We start from the raw sequence: 18,735 nt of genomic DNA, 5'->3' as shown, positions 1-18,735 counted from the left end.
GGGGGTTCTGATAACAGTTACATCAATCCCAAGTGCACAACAATTTTAAGACATGTTTACATTGAGATTCTTTACAAAGTATATCTGGCTTCTTTCACAAGAATGGGTACTGTTAATTTAGAAATAGTGCCCAGTGTCTAGGATCTAGGGAGATTGAAACATAATGAGGTAAACATAATGTCTGTAGGAGTCAGGATTGGCCTGGCCCTAAGATGACCTAGAAGTCACTAGGCTGTTGTTTTTGTACAAATGACATCTCTCACAAAGATGAGCTCTATGGCCTACAAGTAATGCTCAAGGCTTTAAGGGGAAAGGGTCTGGCAGAAGTTAACCATCAAGTCTGGAAGGTATGGGCAGGGCCTGCTCAACAGGTAGCCAAGGATCACCAGGTTGCAAACCTCATTTCCCAGCATTCCAGGAAAGCAGCTAAGCGCCTCATTCCATTGAAGAGAGAAGCTGTGTGTTTAACTTTCCTGTAGTCTCCAGTCTTAACTGTGAGAGGCCTTCTTTTTGCCGTCTACAGATTATTGCCCCAGATTGCTGTTAAGATCCTCAGCTTCCTCCCGTTCCTCTTCCACTGTGTTTGGATGCCAGAGGTCACATCTGACTCAGCTGTGTGCCTCCCACGCCACCCTCTACCCCCATGTCTATTGCAATTGTTCCATTTGGGTATGCTGCGCTCCCTGGGACTGAAGCCTCCTGGACACCTGCACTCACTGTTGCTGCCCTGGAGGGCAGCCCACAGTAGTGACTCAGGAGGTGGATGAGGAATGACCAGGTCTTCTGTATCCACACAGGAGCTTCTTGTCTCCTTCCCAGTTAGAGCCAGGGTTGTCAGATGGTGTGAAACTCAGGGTGACCTGTCCTTTGCCTCCATGGTATGCCACCTGCTACTCAGCCATACTCTGGAACTCCTGCCCTGGAGGTCCCCCACACCTCCAGGTCATAGACCCCAGGATCCTGCACTCTCCATTCTCTTGCTTCCTCTGTCTGTGAGAAGCATATAGGCATACCTAAACAGACGTGGTGCAGGTCTAATCGCTTTGCTCTCTGCTTGGTGATGGTAGTTATCTTAGTTTGTACCTTATCTGCCCAAATAGGCTTTTAATTTTCTCTAGTTTTGAATTCACTGACCTATATAGGTGTGTATTTGTTACTTCCATTGCTGCTATAACAAAATATCTGATACTAGCAAACTAAGGAAGAGTTTATTTGGGCTCGTAGTCAAAGGGTGCAGTCCATTATTGCAAGGGAGGTTTGGTGGGAGGAGTGAGAAACAGGTGGTCATATTACATCTGCAGCCAGGAGTCAGCAGGATGCGTGCTGCTGCTCAGCCACTCCCTGCTTTTTATTCATTCTGGGGCCCCAGCCCGTGGATAGTGTCACCCACATTCATTGTGGGTCTTCCTGAAAGTGCCCTCAGACACTGACAGGAGTGTATCCTCAGGGTTCACAGTTCCCCCAAGTTGAAGGTCAAGATTAAGCGCCACAAAGTGTTTAATAAAATACAGGCTTGATCTCAGCTGGTTGCCTTTTTTTCTATGCGTGTTTGTGTATATGTATTGATTTTCATTTTGGTTTATTCATAGCTGGCCAGAAAAGAATGCATACAGTATTATCACCGCTGCAGTCTACATTAGCACACTCACACACTTTGGGTTTCACATAGCTAATGGCTTCCATAATGGCTCACTAAGGGGAGACATTTCCATATTTACAGAGGTTTGAGCTGGACAGCTCTGGGCTAGGTGATGCACAAGGTGAGAACCAAGGGCAGTTTGCATTTGGGTCCCCTTTGTGCCAATGGTGTCCTTGAGACTCTCTTGTATTTTCCACTGTAGGTCTCATGGTCTAGTATGGACCCTGTTGCTGTTCACAGCTGCCACCTCCTGCAGCAGCTGCGAGAGCAGCGGATCCAGGGCCTGCTTTGTGACTGCATGCTGGTGGTGAGGGGCGTCTGCTTCAAAGCACACAAGAATGTCCTGGCAGCCTTCAGCCAGTATTTCAGGTGAGCACCTCACACTGCCCTCCTCTGCTGCTGAGGAGAGCCTGCTTCCTCGGGGGCGGCTGCTCTGTCTTAACTTTGAAGTTTAACAAAATGACAGCTTATGGGTTTTCTTTTTTTCTTTAATTAGAATCACTTTGTGTTCAGAGTAACTCGAAAGAGAAGAGACTCTTAGCCAACGTATATTAGGGATGACTGAAAAGAATTTCAGTATTCTTTCTGTATTTCAATTCCTTTCCAGATAAAATGATTGAGGAATTGGATCTGAGGTAGGAATTTCACTGTCATTAGACATAGAGTGGAGGATGCTGGCTGTCATTGTGCACACCTTTCATCCCAGCATATGGGAGGCCAGAGCAACAGGCTTCAGAGTTCCAGGCCAGGCAGGGCAGAGGGATGATTCTGTGTGGAACGAGAAAGAAATCTGCGTGGGGAAAGTGTTCTGTATGCTTCCCCACTCCTTCCCGCCCTCCCTCCTTACCCACTTCCCCTTCTTTCTAAATGAATGTGGCTCAGTTTTTTGTCTTTCATTTGAATGTTGTAAGAAAATCTTTGGTTTAACCTCATCTTAGTTACTCTGCCATTATGTTGGCTCATGTGAGTTATTTATACATACTGGATAACAGCAGGCAGTTGTGCTGCAGTGTAGCTAAAGCTTCATACAATTGCCTGTTCTTTAGAAGTTAGTTCTCTGGTCAATAAGTCTCTCCTTGGTGCACATTTACCTGCTGTGGTCAGCAGAGTGTGGGAAGTGGCCTGGTCTTGCCCTGATAACACTATATCACGGCATTAAGCTCCTGTGTGCACTGTTCCACACACTTAGAACAACTCAGTTCACTAGCGTGGGTGGTAGTTTTTGTCCCTGTGCAGAACAATCCTAGACTCTTGGGCTTTGCTGTCCCTGGACAGTTAGTTCTCTTCCTAGGTATGGTAATATTGGCATTGCTGAGCTGGCATAAACCCCAAAGGCTATGGGGAGAACAGGTGACTGTTGGCAAAATACCTGCAGCAGGTTTGTGAGACAGTTTACCCACATCATCTTCTTAACTTGTATTTGGTACCAGTTCCCTCACCTATGCACTCGACCCACACTGCATCAAGGAGCTTGGGCCACATGTGCCTTTCTCTTCATTAAGTCAATTCTTCATTAATTCTTCCTGTTGCTTTATGGACCTTTGAGTCTCTGCAAAACTAAGCAGCCAGAAGGGCATGGTAGTACTCTAAACACTGGTGAAGCAGAGGCAGGTGAATCTCTGTGAGTTCTAGGCCAGCACGTTCTATATAGCAAGTTGTAGGCCAGCTAAGTCTATAAGTCAAAAAACAGAAACCAAACCAAAATAAAAAACCTTAGCAGCCAAATTACAGCTACATAGTGGATATATACATAATTTGATTAATGTGTCTGTCTTCACCTTTAGAAGTTTTTAAGGCACCTAGGTATATAAATATTTTTATGTTCTATGATGTGAAATGGATCATGCCAGACTAAACCTGAAACACTGAAGTATGTACTGTCCTTTTTTTTCTGCTGTACTATGTTAGTGTATAATTGATGCATGTGGTTGGTTATATTTCAATATATATACAGATCGTGTTCTGTAGAGTTCCTGCATGAAGACCAGAGTCTCAGAAATCCAGGCATGGTGGTACCTGCTTAAATTCCAAAGCTGGGAGATGGAGACACATGGATCCCTCGGGCTCAGCAGCCAGCCAGCCTCCCCTGCTCTGCGAGCTCTGGGCCAGTTAGAGATTTCATTTTCTTAAAACAGAGTGCTGGTGCCTGAGGAGCAGCGCCCAACGCTTTCCTCTAACCTCCACATATGTGCTCATGTGCACATAACACACATACACTCACACACACACAGTACACTTGAACACACACACAAATCCAAAAAAACTAAAATAAAATCAGTAAAAGTGAAATAGCTTTAGAAATAAAACATTAAAAATACTCGTGACAAAAGCCTTAGTGTTCATGGACATAATCTTTTGAAGATTCATTTGTGAACTTCAAAAGAAAAAGTTAGCAGAATGTGAAAGTAGCTAAAGCATTCTCTCTTTGTCAGGAGCCTCTTTCAGAACTCTTCCAGCCAGAAGAACGACGTTTTCCACCTGGACGTTACAAATGTCAGTGGCATAGGGCAGATCCTGGACTTCATGTACACATCGCGCCTCGACCTCAACCAGGACAACATTCAGGTGATGCTGGACACAGCGCAGTGTCTGCAAGTGCAGAATGTTCTGAATCTGTGCCACACATTTCTGAAGTCGGCCCCTGCAGCACAGCTGCCAGGCTTGCCTTGTGCTGGTGGCTTCTCCCTGCAGAGTGTGGCTCTGGATGGCACCTGCGCCGTTAGTGAGCACTACCCTCCTCCCTCACTGCAGGAGTGCCCTGTGGAAGGCCCGCAGGCTAAAGTCCCGGCTGAAGTGAACGCTCGTGCTCCATCGGCAAATTTCAGTCGTCCCACGGAAGTGTCAAAACCAGATGCTGCAGGCGGCAGCTGCCCAGAGCTGCCCTGCAAGCAGCCCAACCACTATTACAAACTCAGAACATTGTACAGCAAGCAGTATTACAAGCAAACTGCCTGCCCCAGCCAGGTGCCTGCCACACAACAGCCGCTCACTCGCAGTGCCTCCACAGACCTCGCTGCAGCAGACTCGCAGCCTCCTGTGGAGGGCCGTCCAGCTGTCCTGGAGACTCCAGAGCACTTGCCTTCCACCTTTGTGGCTCCACCTGTCAGGAACTCTGGCAATGACTCTGAGGCAGACCCCCTTTCTGAGCCCCCTGCCAAGCAGATGAGACTGAAGAAGGCCATGCACCTGAAGAAACTAAACTTTCTAAAGTCACAGCAGTCGGCAGAGTGCACTTCACACCCTGAGCCAGATAATGGGTTGGCCAGGAGGGAGGAGTCTGCTGCTAAGGAAGATGCAGTGGAGAGAGCTGGAAGCCAGACTGCTGAAGAAAAAGGGAGGGGAGAACTGGGTCCAGAGAGCAGCCGTGAGGAGGAGCTGCCAGGAGCCCCAGCTTCCTGGGAAGACCCGTCCCAGGCTCTCCAGCCCCAGAAACAGTATGCATGTGAATTGTGTGGGAAGCCTTTTAAACACCCAAGCAATCTGGAGCTGCACAAACGGTCTCATACAGGTACACTGCCAGGAGCCCGCAGGCACAGAGGAGGAAGCAGGGGTGCTGGTCCCCCGGCCGGGCTTGTCTGGAAGACACTTGACTCCTGTGCCGTGTTTCCAGGGGCTAGCTGCCCTCTGTTGCACCTCTTGGTGATGTATGCATATGTTCTGTGCAGGGAGCATCATCAAGCTGCTGTAATGAGTTCCATCTGTCTGTGCACTGTCAGCTGCTGAGATGCTCTCAGCCTGCTAACTCTAAAACAGACACACTGTGTTCGTTGCCTCTGTAGGGCCCCTGAGCTTAGCTTCTCAGCAGAATGGTGACGGATAGTGAACTGTAACAGTTAAATTCGAGCCATTCTGAAACTTCTCTTAGAAGTAATTTTAATTTGAGAAGTTAGGATATTGGAGGCAGGAAGTTAACTACATAGGAATCAATTACTTGATTTTTTTGTTTGTTTGTTTATTTTTGTTTTTATGGTACAAAGATGCTGGACAACTCTGCCACTGAGCTATGTCCATCCCTAGCCCTACTCTCCACCTGATATTTCAATGAAAATTCTTCCACCTTAGACACTGAACTTCCAAACATTTATCTTAATTCATACTATTGTCTTCCCAAATAGTTTTTAAAGGTATAATATGATACACACCACACTATGTATACACCACACTAAGCTCACTCTCCCCTGGCTGAGGTAGAATTATTAGTGCATCATGAGTTATTAACAGTTAAGGCATAGCCATGAGCCAGGTGCACACACCTTTAATCCCACTACTTGGGAAGCAGAGGTAGGCAGATCTCTCGTGAGTCTGAGGACAGCCTGGTCTACATAGTGAATTCCAGAACAAGCTACAGAGTGAGGCTCTGTCTTAAATACCTCACCCCACCCCAGAAGACATAGGCATGAGCAGTGTCATCCAGCAGCATGCTTCAGATGGCCTGCTTGTAAGCTGCCAGTTTCTTTCTTGACAGGCTGTTCTCTTGCCTCTTTGGACTTCTGGTTTGCTCATGTAAAAAGTCCTTTATAGTTGTCAGTGTATTCAAGTGGAAAGGCTGTCATTATTTTTATATAACACACTCATACAACTATTAGTAGTAGTAGTTCAAAATGAGACCAGGTAAAGACAGTCCTCATTCAGTCTTGCTATGAAAACAACTTGCTTTAAATCATTCTGTTTGCTTAATTTCCTACAGCCTGAGGAATACTATCAGTTTTATTTCATTTTTCTTTTAGAAACTTACCTGTTGTAGCTTTAAAGGAGCAAAATTAAATTGCTAATTCTGGAGACCATCTGTGAGTGACAGATACAGTCATAGGGCAGAGACACTTCCTCGGATGTAAGTGCTGCATTGAGATGGCAGCAGAGCGTGGCCTGGACACCAGGGACCTGTGAGAGAGGCCAGAGCTGTCTCAGACTGGTGCAGATGCCACTTCCTTCCTCCTCGGCGTGCTGTGGAAGCTGCCAGTGGCCACATGGTGTGTGATGATGTCCCCCCGTAGCCAATGAGACGTGTGTTTCTCTGTCTTCAGAATGCCTTCTGTTTCATTTCTAATATGCATATGTTGATAGGCACAGCCGATAGGACAAAAGCTCTGTCGAGTCTCAATATTAACAGTGAGAAGGGCTCCCATTGGAATATTCTTGTTAAACCCTTGCTCTCTTGTGATCCATGACTTCTCTTTCTTTTAAGCTCATCTCTCTTGTGGGACCTTGAACCCCAGTAATTACAGAAAGAAAGCAGAATACAGGCTTACATGGTCATGACTATCTAGGGCTAAAGACTAGCTTAGTGCAAAATCAGAAAGCTGCAACTTGGTATGCACAACAGTGTTATTTTTAAGGGGATCTTAATGTAGCACTTGAATTGGGGAGAGTGGGAAAATGACAATTCTTGGGCGTCAACGTGTGTTTATTAGGCTCATCCAGACAAAAAGTGGCACCTTAAAGTGTACCTTCCAGCAGATCCCCATCCGGCTGCAGCTTCTTGGAGCATTCTATGTCCTTCAGTCTGTCCTGTACCAGACTGCAGTAATTGAGTTACTGCACTCAGTGTGGAGACCACAGCAGGCCATACCTCTCCTCTATGTTGTGAAGTTCACTTCTGTGTCCCAGCTAAGGCAGGGAGGGAGTGCACAGGGCTATTCCTCCGGCTGTTTGTGCCTATCCTTTGGGTTCCAATGTCCATAGCTCCCATGGTGTGAAGGAATTGTCCACTCTGGTAGGAGTCAAAGGTCAAGTAGAGTCATGCAGCAAGAAAACTCATTTGGTTTGTGATGAAAGGAAACTGGGCAGTCTTTAATTCACCATAGGTTTGTATTTAGAGAACAGTTTGACAATAAGATGAAGGTATAAAGATTTGATTCTTATCATCTTTCAGGCGGGTGATAAGTGTGTGGAAGTAGAGGTGCCTGTGCCCCACTTTGGAGGTAAACAATGTCACGGGCTGGGTGTGGTGGCTCTCACCTGTAATCCCAGCACTCAGGAGGCTGAGGCAGGAAGTGCCGAGAGTCCCAGGACAGCCGGGGCTACAGAGGGAGACTGAAGAGTGGAATGATTGCTTGATAAGGGAAGATGCAGGAGCCCAAGTATTTTTAACAGAAATGACCGTGCAAATTCGTGTACTGACGACAGCTTGCTGTGTTTTGCTTTGTTTCAGGTGAGAAACCTTTTGAATGTAACATTTGTGGGAAACACTTCTCTCAGGTGGGAATTCTCTTATTTACTGTTGATAATTGGAAGCCTGAACCTCATTGCTTACTTTATTACCAATGATTAGACTCGCTTTAGTCCTCAGAAGGGAAAGCTGTGGTGGTAGCTGCAGTTTAAAGAGTTGGGGCTGGGTCAGCACACACATCCCCAGTGCATTAGAAGGCGCTGCTATTGTGAGTGGGAGATCTCACAGCACGTTCTCTTTTCTCCACTCATACTGGGTCTTGACGTTCCTAGTGGTCCACAGTGAGCTTGCCTGCAGCCGCACTGTTTGCTGGGCTCGGTTCAAGCCAAATATTTGCTCTCTTTGTGCCTATAGGCAGGTTATTAGGCAAGAGAAGACCAAACCATTGTTGTTGTCCACTTTGACGACATCCTTTGAGCTGACTTTTGGGCATATGGAGTTAGCTCATATTTATTGTGCCTTGCCGTAGCAAGTACTTTGTTGGCACTTGGAGACGTCCCCTCCACAGAAGGTGCCCAGCATCATAATCTGGCTCTGAGCAGTTGCTGTTTCCTCTAAAATAGGACTAGCGTATCCCTCTGTTCACGGTCACGTTCAGGGGTGGGACTCTTCAGGGGAACCAGCCAACACTGCTCTCCTACTCAGAGCAGTAGCTCCATAGTGGTGCACTGTGAGATTCTGCTCAGACAGGACATGGCTTTGGGCTGGTCCATCATAGTGCAGGGGCTGATGAGGCGGGGATTAGGAAGGAAGTCCCACGGAGCATGGAAGCAGTGAGTGCCATTTTGTTACACACCCTTCCCGGCTCTTCCAGGGTCCAGTGAGGGTGTCAGTTCCCTCTTCTGGTGCACCCACCCCCACTATCTAGTTTACTCATTCACTCTTACTTCTCCATCACTTCCTGCATCTTCTTGTGGGTGGCCCCTTCTTCCCTGGATGATGACTTTGGGACAGTCTCTTGTCTGTCACAATACTAACAGGAGCCCCCAGCCGAGTGTACATCTGTCAGTCTGTCTGTTGCATGGGGTTACCTAGGAGCTAGTAGCCCACCCTCCTACTTCTGGGAATGACTGGAGCGAATGGTGGTGTTCACAGTGGATTGTGATGTCCTTCCTGATCTTCCAGAGTACACTGGACTACTAAGTTCCTAAGGGCTTTTTCTTTGGAGAATTTGAAAGTCTGAAAAAGTCTCCCAGTAGGAATCTCTGATCCTATTTCCTAAGGATGTAGAAGGGTTAGCCTGTCTGTCCTAGCCACAGCTTTACTAACGAGCCAGATGACTCTGTAGCAGTCAGCCAGCATCATCTGGGACTGTGGTGATGATATGCTCAGCTGTTCATAGCGTTACATTCTCTAAGAGAGTGGTCATGGCTTGTGTTCTGTGTTGCCTGTGTGGGGCACGAGCACCAATACATCCACGGCAGTGGGGCAGGGAAAGCCCGGTGACTCGGCTGTCTCTGGAGAGGAGCAAAGCTGCTTTTTCCTCCCCCGCCCCTGGGAGGTTGGGGTGGAAACAGGAAGCAAACCTTTAATCAGATGGTACCACATTCCAAGAGGCAGAGGGCCGTCTTGGGTAAGAGACCCTGTTTTCCAGTAGTGCTGTCTAGATGGGAGTGGCTTCTCTTGTGGCTGTATGTTAAGGAAGCCCTCTGGGGCAGTTCAGAAGCAGGGCCCTGGGTGCCAGGCTAATGGCAGAGCACCTACTCACCGAATCCTTGGTGAAAGTGCAGGAAATAGGGGACACTGTCACGACCATGTCCTAAAGTGCTAACATGGGGGCCCAGGCTTCGGTGGGTCCCGTCACATCATTTCATAACATTAACAGGAAAGCGTGTGTGCTTGTCTTTAGTGTCTTTTCATTTTGCTATTGTCTGAAATTCTAAAGACTTGGAACTCAATGAGATGAGTGATATCTGAGATGCCTTTCTGTCTCGGAGTTTGCAAGACCCTGGCTCTTACTCAGCTGCCCTGGACCCACAAGGGAGGCCAGGTTTCTATATGGTTAAGAACTGAGGTTTGAGGCCACATCAGAAAGTTTATTGTAAGAGGAATTAAACTCAGATGGTACTCTAAGACATACTTTATGTATTTATCTACTGGGGACCTCAGCCTGTGTGTGGGGATCAGAAGACACCTCCGGGGAGTCAGTTCTCGCCTTCCACCATGAATGTAGGCATTGCATTGGAGACAAGTGCCTTTAACTGCTGAGGCTAGGCCCCAGATTTTGTTACTTTTTCTGGTGAGATTTTTCTGTTAAAAATCTGATTTAACTTAAAATTGATGAGAAACAAAATTCTTTTTTGCTAATACCTTTAGCAGAGTTTTATTAACACAGGCCTTGAAGTCTCAGCAGACAAACCTGAATTAGGCAAGCATGGTGATGCATGTCTTTAATCCCAGCACTCAGGAGACCAAGGCCGAGGCAGGCATATCTCTGTGAATTTAAGGCCAGTCTTGTCTACAGAGTAAGTTTCAGGACAACCAGGGCAACATAGTGAGACCAAGTCTCAGGAAACAAACAGCAGCACCAGCACCAGGTGAATCCACTCTCCCAGGCTCTCAGAGCTTCAGCTGACTTCTCTGTAAAATGCAGTCCAGCTCTGTAAGCCTTGGGTTAAGCACTGTGTGCAGCCAGTGCACAGAGCTCTGTTCATAACGTTATCATCACTGCTTGGCATGGTTTCTGTAAACGAAATTGCATATTTCTAATTTTTTTTAAGATGTGATCTGTGCATTCATTTTGGATTCCAATAGTGTGGCTACAGTCTATTAAAAATAAAAAGTATGGATCGACACCTCGGGGCCCAGTCTCCTGGGTCATCTGTACAAATTACTTAAATGCAAACAGTTTGGGGTTTTGTTTGTTTTTGTTGTTGTTCAAATCATTCCATCGGTTTTATTTACGTTGAAGAGTTTGTCACCTCAGTATGTGCTCCTGTACCTGGGAAAAGATGCTTATTTCAGTTTATATTTTTATGCTAGTTGGTAAAGACATGTTAACGTTTTTGTTGCTGTTGCTTTCTTTTGTTGTTTATTTTATTTTATTTTATTTTATTTTATATGACAGTCTCCCTATGTGGTTCTGGCTGCCCTGGTACTTGCCAGTATCGCTGGCTTACGTCACACTCATGGTTGTCTTCAGGCCTGTCCTACCACGTTCATATAGTACTGTTTGTCACACAGTACGTCAGAGAAGCGTTGGGTTCGATTTGCTTTGAAATAAATAATACATTGAGCACGGGACATGAATGTGTGTGGCAGGGTTCTACTTATACGCGGCTCAGACTGTGTTTCATCACAGCCCACCTCTGTTGAGCTACTCTCGAGAGAGCAGGTGGCGTGCTGAGTGTTGTGTTGGTGTATGACATTGGTTTTTCTGAAATGTGGATGTTGCTGACGAAGCACTTAGTATTTGAAATCCTGCTCTCCAAGGAGCGGTGTCCCAGGTGGCAAAGCGAGTTTTGTGTTGACTGACGTTCAGGACAGTTTCTTGTGATTTGCAAAAGCAGAGAAAACTTTCACTCACTCATATCCAGCCCAGCTATGGCCCCGGCAGCTGCTCTGGTGGCCAGATCTCGGCTTTTCAGATGGAAAAATAGAATACCAATTGTCACTGGGTATTAGGGCCTAGTTAGAATTTTAGCATGTGGATTTTGCTGTTGATATTTGCCGTGATCTTGTTATTAAAGGTTTCTATATTAAAAGCAGGCTGTTTACTAGTGTCTGCCAAAATCCGTCTGATTATTGAAAGTCCCAGTTTTCTCTCAGCTGTGTTTATCACAGTTCTGAAGATAGTGTGCAGCTGAGGCTCCCCAGAATCAGAGTCCACAAGCAGAGTCTTTTGTATTTGTGAGCTTTTATTCACAGATAGACTATAACCAGAACTGTGTCTGCATTTTTCTTAAGGCTGCTTACAGAGATAAAGAGAGTTTACCAGCTAGCTTCTGACTCTGTTGTGCACTGCAGTATGGCCCTTGTTCATCTTTGTCTGTCACTGAGGGCTTGTTTGGCAGGAGGACACCAACAACTTGAGCTGTTTGGGTATAGTGAGGGAAGGCTTTGCCTCTCAACCCTAGTTCGGAACATTTCCAAGTGGCGTTTGTAACATGGGAAGCGTTTGCAGCTCTGATTTCACTGTTCTAGGTAATTTTCTGACTTCATACTTATAAGTGTATGGAAATCTATAGGCAGAACCCTGCTAGCTTAACAGACTAGGATGCAAAGACCCTGCAGTGCTACTGTGGTTCTCCTGAGATGCACTCTTGCACAGAGGTAAAAAATGAAAAGCTGGCCAGGCAGAGCCAGTCTTACTGTGAGAGGATACACTTTCTGGAAACATCTTTTGCTTCTTTTATACAAATGCATATGTTGTTGAAAGAAGTAATGAGATAAGCCCCCTAAGTGCTAGATTCTCCAGATGGCCCTAATTAACTATATCAAGGTCTGCTGAAGATTGGGCCTGGGAACCCAAGTGCCTTCCCAGAGTAGCCTGCCCTTTACAAGGGAGGCATCACAAAGTGTGAGGCCACAGCTGGGCTCCTTGTACAGCAGGTGGCTACCCTTGACCTTGGACACAGCTTCCTGGCCTGCCCTTTATGGCGGGTGCAACCTACTAAGCCTGTCACTGCTCCTTTGAGCAGTTTTTCGGTCCTTCATTACTGATGTGTTTCTTGCCCTCTCGTAGGCAGGCAACCTTCAGACTCACTTACGCCGGCACTCTGGGGAGAAGCCATACATCTGTGAAATCTGTGGAAAGAGGTCAGTGCTGAGCTGGGGGGGGGGGGGGCATGTGTGAGGACTGTGGGTGGTCCAAGTGTCTTTGTCCAGTGTCATGACATTGGCCACCAGGGCTCACGCAGCCATGGCGGAGCACAAGTGTGTTCACTCTGGAACAGGATGAGAGTAGGAAGAAAATTTAACTGCAAGCATGAAAATCTAGGCCAAGGCCCCAGGAAGGAAAGCGACTTTACAGGAAACAGATTAGCCTATGCCAAGTGTTCATTCTGAAAGCATCTCCAAGGAGGAGACCGTCTAGTCAGGGGAAACCGTGCCTGCAGCCTGAGGAACTAGACCTCTAGAGAGAAGGCGACAGAAGGTACCTAAGCTGTGTTAACACACCAGGCTGTTGACTTCAGGACAGAATCGGTGACACTCAGCCTTACTGGGTGAGTTTTGACCTGAAAACTGAATGTTGTCATGGCAACAGAGAATCAGCCTCTTTGGGTAGGCAGACGCCTGTGCAATGACTCCTTCACAGGGCATTGGGTAGGCAAGGAGCTTGTCCATCCCTCCTGTGTGACGACTGCAGCCTCAGCCCTCTATCCCCTTGCTTGATGAAAGGCCAGGAGCTTCTTCCTCCACCATCCTGCCACTGTACTAGCATTGCAGGCCTTGACCAGAGGCCTCACAAGCTGTAGGCATATCCATTGCTCCAGGTCTGGCTTCCACCTTTTAGTTATTCATTCACCCAGCATCAGCTATCTCACTGCTGTGAGGGGAACAGAAACGTCAGTCGCTCAGATTCTCTACCCTCCACAAGTCCCCCTTGCAATGCCTGGAGGTTAGAGATGGACACAGGAGTATTTAGAAGTCGGAGTCTTCAAACACATCCCTCAGCACATGCTGTGAGCATAGCAGAGTGGGAAACAAGCCTCAAACAGGTTTGGGGAGCATGGCCTGCCTCTGCATTGAAGGAAAATGGAACACATCAAAGGCTGCCGTGCTGACCACGGCTCCCTTGTGTTGCAGCTACCTGGCCATAAAGCCAAGCTCTGGGTGGTAGTCATCTGGTCATGGCAAGGGCCCAGCAGCACAGACAATGGCCCCACATACTGTTGCTTCCCATGGGCTCCTGAGTGTAGTTTGCAGTGTTTAAAATTGAGACCTGGGGATTCCATGTAAAATCTTTTCTGTGCCTTGCCTGCCTTGGAACAACCCACCAGCCATCACGGGGTGGGGGCGGGGCAACCAGGAAAGAGTAGACTTTCATCATGGGTGAAGAGGTGCTTGCTGCCTGCCATCCTGATCATGACAATCTCTTCACTGTGTTTCCCATCCAGAAACAGAGGCGACAGGGGGAAGGGGTTTCCTGGTAGCTGGTGACAATTATGGAAGGTGACGGGTAGCTGCTCAGTGAACACTGGTTCCTTTTTCATCCCCATCTCTGTCCCTCTTCTTAGGATGGATGTGTCTAAGTCCTCAGTCAAAGGGAGCAGCTCATTTTCTCAGATGGATGCAGGGGGAACCTGAAGCCTATGTATTTCACCCTAGGATGTGCAGAGCTCACCCTGTGCTCTTCAATGTGTGCCTTGAGCTGGCATACCACTTGGGGTGTTTTCCCACCAACCCACTAATCAGCAGGACGTCAGCACCACAGGGCTTACATTCCTCTGGACTGTGAGCTTGCCCGCGGGAGGCTCAGTGTAAAGGCAGTTGGTAGCCAAGCCTGGTGACTGAGTTAGTTCCTGAGCCCCATACAGTGGAAGGAGGGAACGAATTCCCCAGGTTGTCCTCTGATCTCCACTTGCATGCTGCAGTGTACATACACATGCACCAATTAATGAATTCATTTTTTTAATGAAAGAGTCTGTCTCACTGAATTGTTGGCTTTTTGGTCTTGTGCTGTTGGAAACTAAAGAGTTTGAGGAAGCAAGCAGCAAGTGCCTTAAAACCAAATGCTGGCATCATTTTCTGCTTTCCCTGAAACAAAGAAATGGAAATGCGTTTACACATAAAGCAGCCACATCCAACTAGTCAAAGCAAGTGACGCCAGCTGTCAGTGTCACCAGGTTCCTGACAGGACTTTACACTTCCTTTCAGGTTTGCGGCCTCTGGTGACGTCCAGCGCCACATCATCATTCACTCTGGAGAGAAGCCACACTTGTGTGACACGTGCGGCCGAGGTACTGCTGTGTGAGAGCTTCCTCTGTTCTCAGGGCCACTGCTACAGCTCCTGTGTGCCTGCCTAACCCCTGCTGTGCTCTGTCTAGGGTTCAGCAATTTCAGCAATTTGAAAGAGCACAAAAAGACACACACGGCTGACAAGGTGTTTACCTGTGACGAGTGTGGGAAGTCCTTTAACATGCAGAGGAAGCTGGTGAAGCACCGCGTGCGGCACACGGGGGAGCGGCCATACAGCTGCCCTGCCTGTGGTGAGTCTGGCCTCGTCCTGTGTGAGGTGGACGTGCCCACCCTGCTGCTGGCCGCCAGAAGTCACTGTTCTCTCACGGGGCCGGCCAAAGTGGTAGTTCCTTTGCTTCCTCGTGGGAATAATGCCACATACCAGACTCTGCGTCTGTAGGCATCAGGAACTGATCCTGATGCCCAGACACAAAGTGACTCCAAGCCCCATCACCCAGAGCTGGCAGCCCCGTGGGAGGGGGAGAGTGTGGGAGCACACTTTGGGAACTAAGGGCATGCATCAGTCACAGGTCAGAAAGCAGCTGGCCTGGGTAGGCCTCAGCGAGGCCACGGATGGTAAAGGAAGAGCAGGCAGCTCTCCACCTCGGGTACCTTGGTGCATGGCTTTCTATTCCTGCACAAACATCATGACCAAGAGGCAAGATAGGGAGGAAAGGCTTTATTCAGCTTACACTTCCACACTGCTGTTCATCACCAAAGGAAGTCAGGACTGGAACTGAGGGTAGGAACCTGGAGGCAGGAGCGGATACAGAAGCCATGGAGGAGTACTGCTTACTGGCTTGCTTCTTCTGTCTTGCTCAGCCTGCTCTCTTATAGAACCAAGACTACCAGCCTAGGGATGGCACCACCCACAGGGGACCTCCCCTCTTGATCACTAATTGTGAAAATGCCCCACAGCTGGATCTCATGGAGGCATTTCCCCAACTAAAGCTCCTTTCTCTGTGATAACTCCAGCTGTGTCAAGTTGGCACACAAAACCAAGTGCACATGTGAAGACCAGGAATTGAGCAGCTGTAGCTTGTGACTACATGGAATCAAGAGTCATACACCCCCAGGAACCTGAGGAAGGCATTTGCCCATGTGCCCATTGTGTGTGCTGGCGGAGCTGTGATGACTGGGTGAACTGTCTTTATGGCGGTCTGTTCAGAGTGCACCTGGGTTAGCTTCTACTGAGGGCTGGGGCTGCAGTTGGCATCTGACAGCTCAGGACTTCCCTCCCATCTCTTTTCTGACAGACTAGCCAACGGCACACAGCCTGATAACTGTGAGGTCAGGTCTCACTCTCTTTCCATGGTGACTCCATATGGCTAAAGTATGTGTGCACTAGGGACCCTACAGATGGGGGTGGCAGCTGCCCACAAGTCCCAGCTGAGAGTTAGTGGTACAGTGGAAGGCAGAGGATCTACTTATGCCCAGAGATGGATGGTCGGGAGCAGAAGGCAGCTAGGTCGCACAGTAGTAAACGAGGAGCTGGAACACTAAAGCCGTAGACTCCCACAGACACATTACTAAGATGGCACGTAAAGCTGTGAAGATGCCTGACTGGTGTTATATGAAAACGCTGACCCTGACACTGGGCTGACACGAGCTGTTAGTGGGTGCTGGCTCAGGGTTTATATGGAGGTATTCAGAGCTTTCTTGGAGAGCCCTAGCTGTTGGTTCAGTGGCATTCTTCTTTGTGCCCCCATCCCACCTGCTCCTGTTGCTTTACACGGCCCCCATGGCTGCAGAATCAAAGCGGTGGTATGCGGCATTCAGTCAGGGAGAAGCTGTCCGTGTGTCCAGTATGCAAGGGGTGTTTCCTTTCAGAGAGCTCTCACCGGAAGGCCTTTGCAGTTATCTCCTGAGTTCTGCTCCTCACAAGGAAGCAGGCTGAAGGACAGACAAGTATGTGCACGTCTTTGGTACAAGCTTCCTGCACAGACGTCAGGAAAGGGGTGGTAGGCTTTCTAGGCTACCTGACCATGCGCACTACCACTGCCTACACCCCACCGTTCTAGACAGAAGCTAGAGGGGAAAGGTTTGTTCTGGGCTTATGGTTTCCATCAGAGGTCTAGCCCTAGTGACTCACTCTCACTAGCTGGGCCCTCTCTCCTAAAGGTTCCACATCCTCACTCAATACCGTCCTCAGCTGAGGAGCATCGGGGACCATCACGGGCTAGCTGACAGCAGCATTGCACAGGAGTACCGTCGTTGAGGGGGCTGTGTTTCAGTCTGATACGGAGCAGCTGCTGGCTGCCTGGGCAGGCCCTAGCACTGAGGCCCAGAGGGCTTGTGCTGAGTCTCCAGCTGCAAGGGCCCATTGGAGAGGGATCTCATTCAAAGTGAGGGTGCCATCCCCCTCAGCTTCCCTTAGATTGGTTGTTCAGAAGGAGGGGATCCTTCCACTTCTAAACTAGCCCTTCTCTGCAGGGAAGTGCTTTGGGGGCTCAGGAGACCTGCGCAGGCACGTGCGCACTCACACTGGGGAGAAGCCCTATAGCTGTGAGGTCTGCAGCAAGTGTTTCACACGCTCGGCTGTGTTGCGGCGGCACAAGAGGATGCACGGCAGAGCTGATGCCAGGAGCCCCGTTGTGCTGGGTGAGCTGAGCCGGCCCATTGAGCCCTCTGACCTGGACAGGTCTCAGAGCTCGGACTCCTTCTCCCAGGATGTGTCTGTCACACTGATGCCTGTGTCTGTCAAGCTCCCTGTGCAGCCTGTGGAAAGTTCTGTGGCAGGATTCGATGGCCACTGTAGTGGCTCCTACTGTAAGTTACGCTCCATGCTTCGCCCTCCTGGCATGAGTGACCAGGACAGACTGAGCCTGGAACCTTCTAAGCTGGCCAAGCCACCGGAGCTGCAGAGCCAGCCACAGGCCTACGCGTACTCAGATGTGGAGCCCTCAGCAGGTGTGGAGCAGCCACAGGCCGATGGCATGGCTGTGTCCCGCTCTTCCCTGGCCACTCTGGACAACCACTGCACTGAGCCACTGGGCAGCCGGGCACCTTCGGTGACCTACAGGAACTCTGAGGGACAGTTTTTCTCCAGTATGACTCTCTGGGGGCTGGCAATGAAGACACTGCAGAATGAACATGAGCTGGAGCAGTGAGGTCTCGTAACACTAGAGAGAACCGTCCCTCCTGCCCAACCCGGCTCCCTGTCGGCTCTGCACAACCCAGGGAGTGGGAGGAAGGCCTGCTCGCCCCTGCTGGTCCCAGGGAGGTCGGCCAACCGCATAGGGCTGCTACGCAGCAGTCAACAACTCAGAGAAGCAGTCTAGGGTGAGGACAGCTGATTCACATCAGTGCAACAGCGCACCTAACGTCAGCTACTGTACATTTGTCCTGTTATGACATATGTATACACAAAATATAGATAGATTTACATTTTTATATGATAGAAGATTTTAGTATCTTATATTTTAAAATATTTATACAGATTCTATTTGTATATTAAACGTATAATTTAATTTGAATAAATGAGCTAGCTTTTTCATATAATGTTTTATATTTTGTAAATTTTTCCAATATTATACTTTTTTTTTTTCAGGGTCTCATCATGTAGCCCTAGCTAGCCTTGAACTGTCTAAGGAAACCAGGCTGACCTTGAACTCACAGAGATCCACCTGTGTCTGCCTATCGAGTGCTGGGATTAAAAGCATGTGCCACCATGCTCAGTTTCTAAGCATTATTAATCTTAAGACCTTAATACTATAAAATCACATATCAATGCAGAAGAACCTGGGTTTGAGCCTCAGCACCACCCAAAAATGAAATGTGTCACTGACCTGGCTGTAAGCCTGGAGTCCAGTCATGTTACCAGCCTGCAGTGGAGGCCTCGGAGTCTTCTGAACAGCCTGACCTGGCAGCCACTTCTGGGTAGGCCTTAGCCAACTTCTTGGCCACCCAGGATTTTCTCTAGACTGGCTGGCTGAGAATAAGATGAGCCCTTACAGGCCTGAAGTAGTCTAGCACCCACTGGGAAGTCCCGGTCACCTTCTGCCCTTATAGAGCTCCCTGGCTGAGT

At 48.4% G+C, this 18,735-nt stretch overlaps 1 protein-coding gene across 8 annotated transcripts in view; it reads left to right on the top strand.

The window, feature by feature from the left end:
* The window catches only part of Zbtb49 (zinc finger and BTB domain containing 49), a 30,768-nt gene that overhangs the window by 2,045 nt on the left and 9,988 nt on the right, over positions 1 to 18,735 (top strand). Inside the window, exons 2-9 of one of the 8 annotated variants that reach the window (XM_030254864.1) lie at positions 1,842 to 2,008; positions 4,072 to 5,147; positions 6,367 to 6,609; positions 7,791 to 7,837; positions 12,493 to 12,566; positions 14,628 to 14,710; positions 14,798 to 14,959; positions 17,142 to 18,206. In XM_030254864.1, coding sequence (XP_030110724.1) covers positions 6,558 to 6,609; positions 7,791 to 7,837; positions 12,493 to 12,566; positions 14,628 to 14,710; positions 14,798 to 14,959; positions 17,142 to 17,818 — 1,095 coding nt within the window. In that variant the 5' untranslated portion in view covers positions 1,842 to 2,008; positions 4,072 to 5,147; positions 6,367 to 6,557 and the 3' untranslated portion in view covers positions 17,819 to 18,206. Of the gene's footprint in view, positions 1 to 1,841; positions 2,009 to 4,071; positions 5,148 to 6,366; positions 7,736 to 7,790; positions 7,838 to 12,492; positions 12,567 to 14,627; positions 14,711 to 14,797; positions 14,960 to 17,141; positions 18,412 to 18,735 lie in introns of those variants that run through there. The other 7 variants (NM_029162.3, XM_006504163.3, NM_001359466.1 and 4 more) reach the window with 7 other exon arrangements.

Source organism: Mus musculus, chromosome 5 (assembly GCF_000001635.26).
Source record: "Mus musculus strain C57BL/6J chromosome 5, GRCm38.p6 C57BL/6J".
Taxonomy (NCBI): Eukaryota; Metazoa; Chordata; class Mammalia; order Rodentia; family Muridae; genus Mus; species Mus musculus.
Note: the sequence above shows the minus strand (reverse complement) of the source record. Positions and strands in the feature narration are given on the sequence as shown.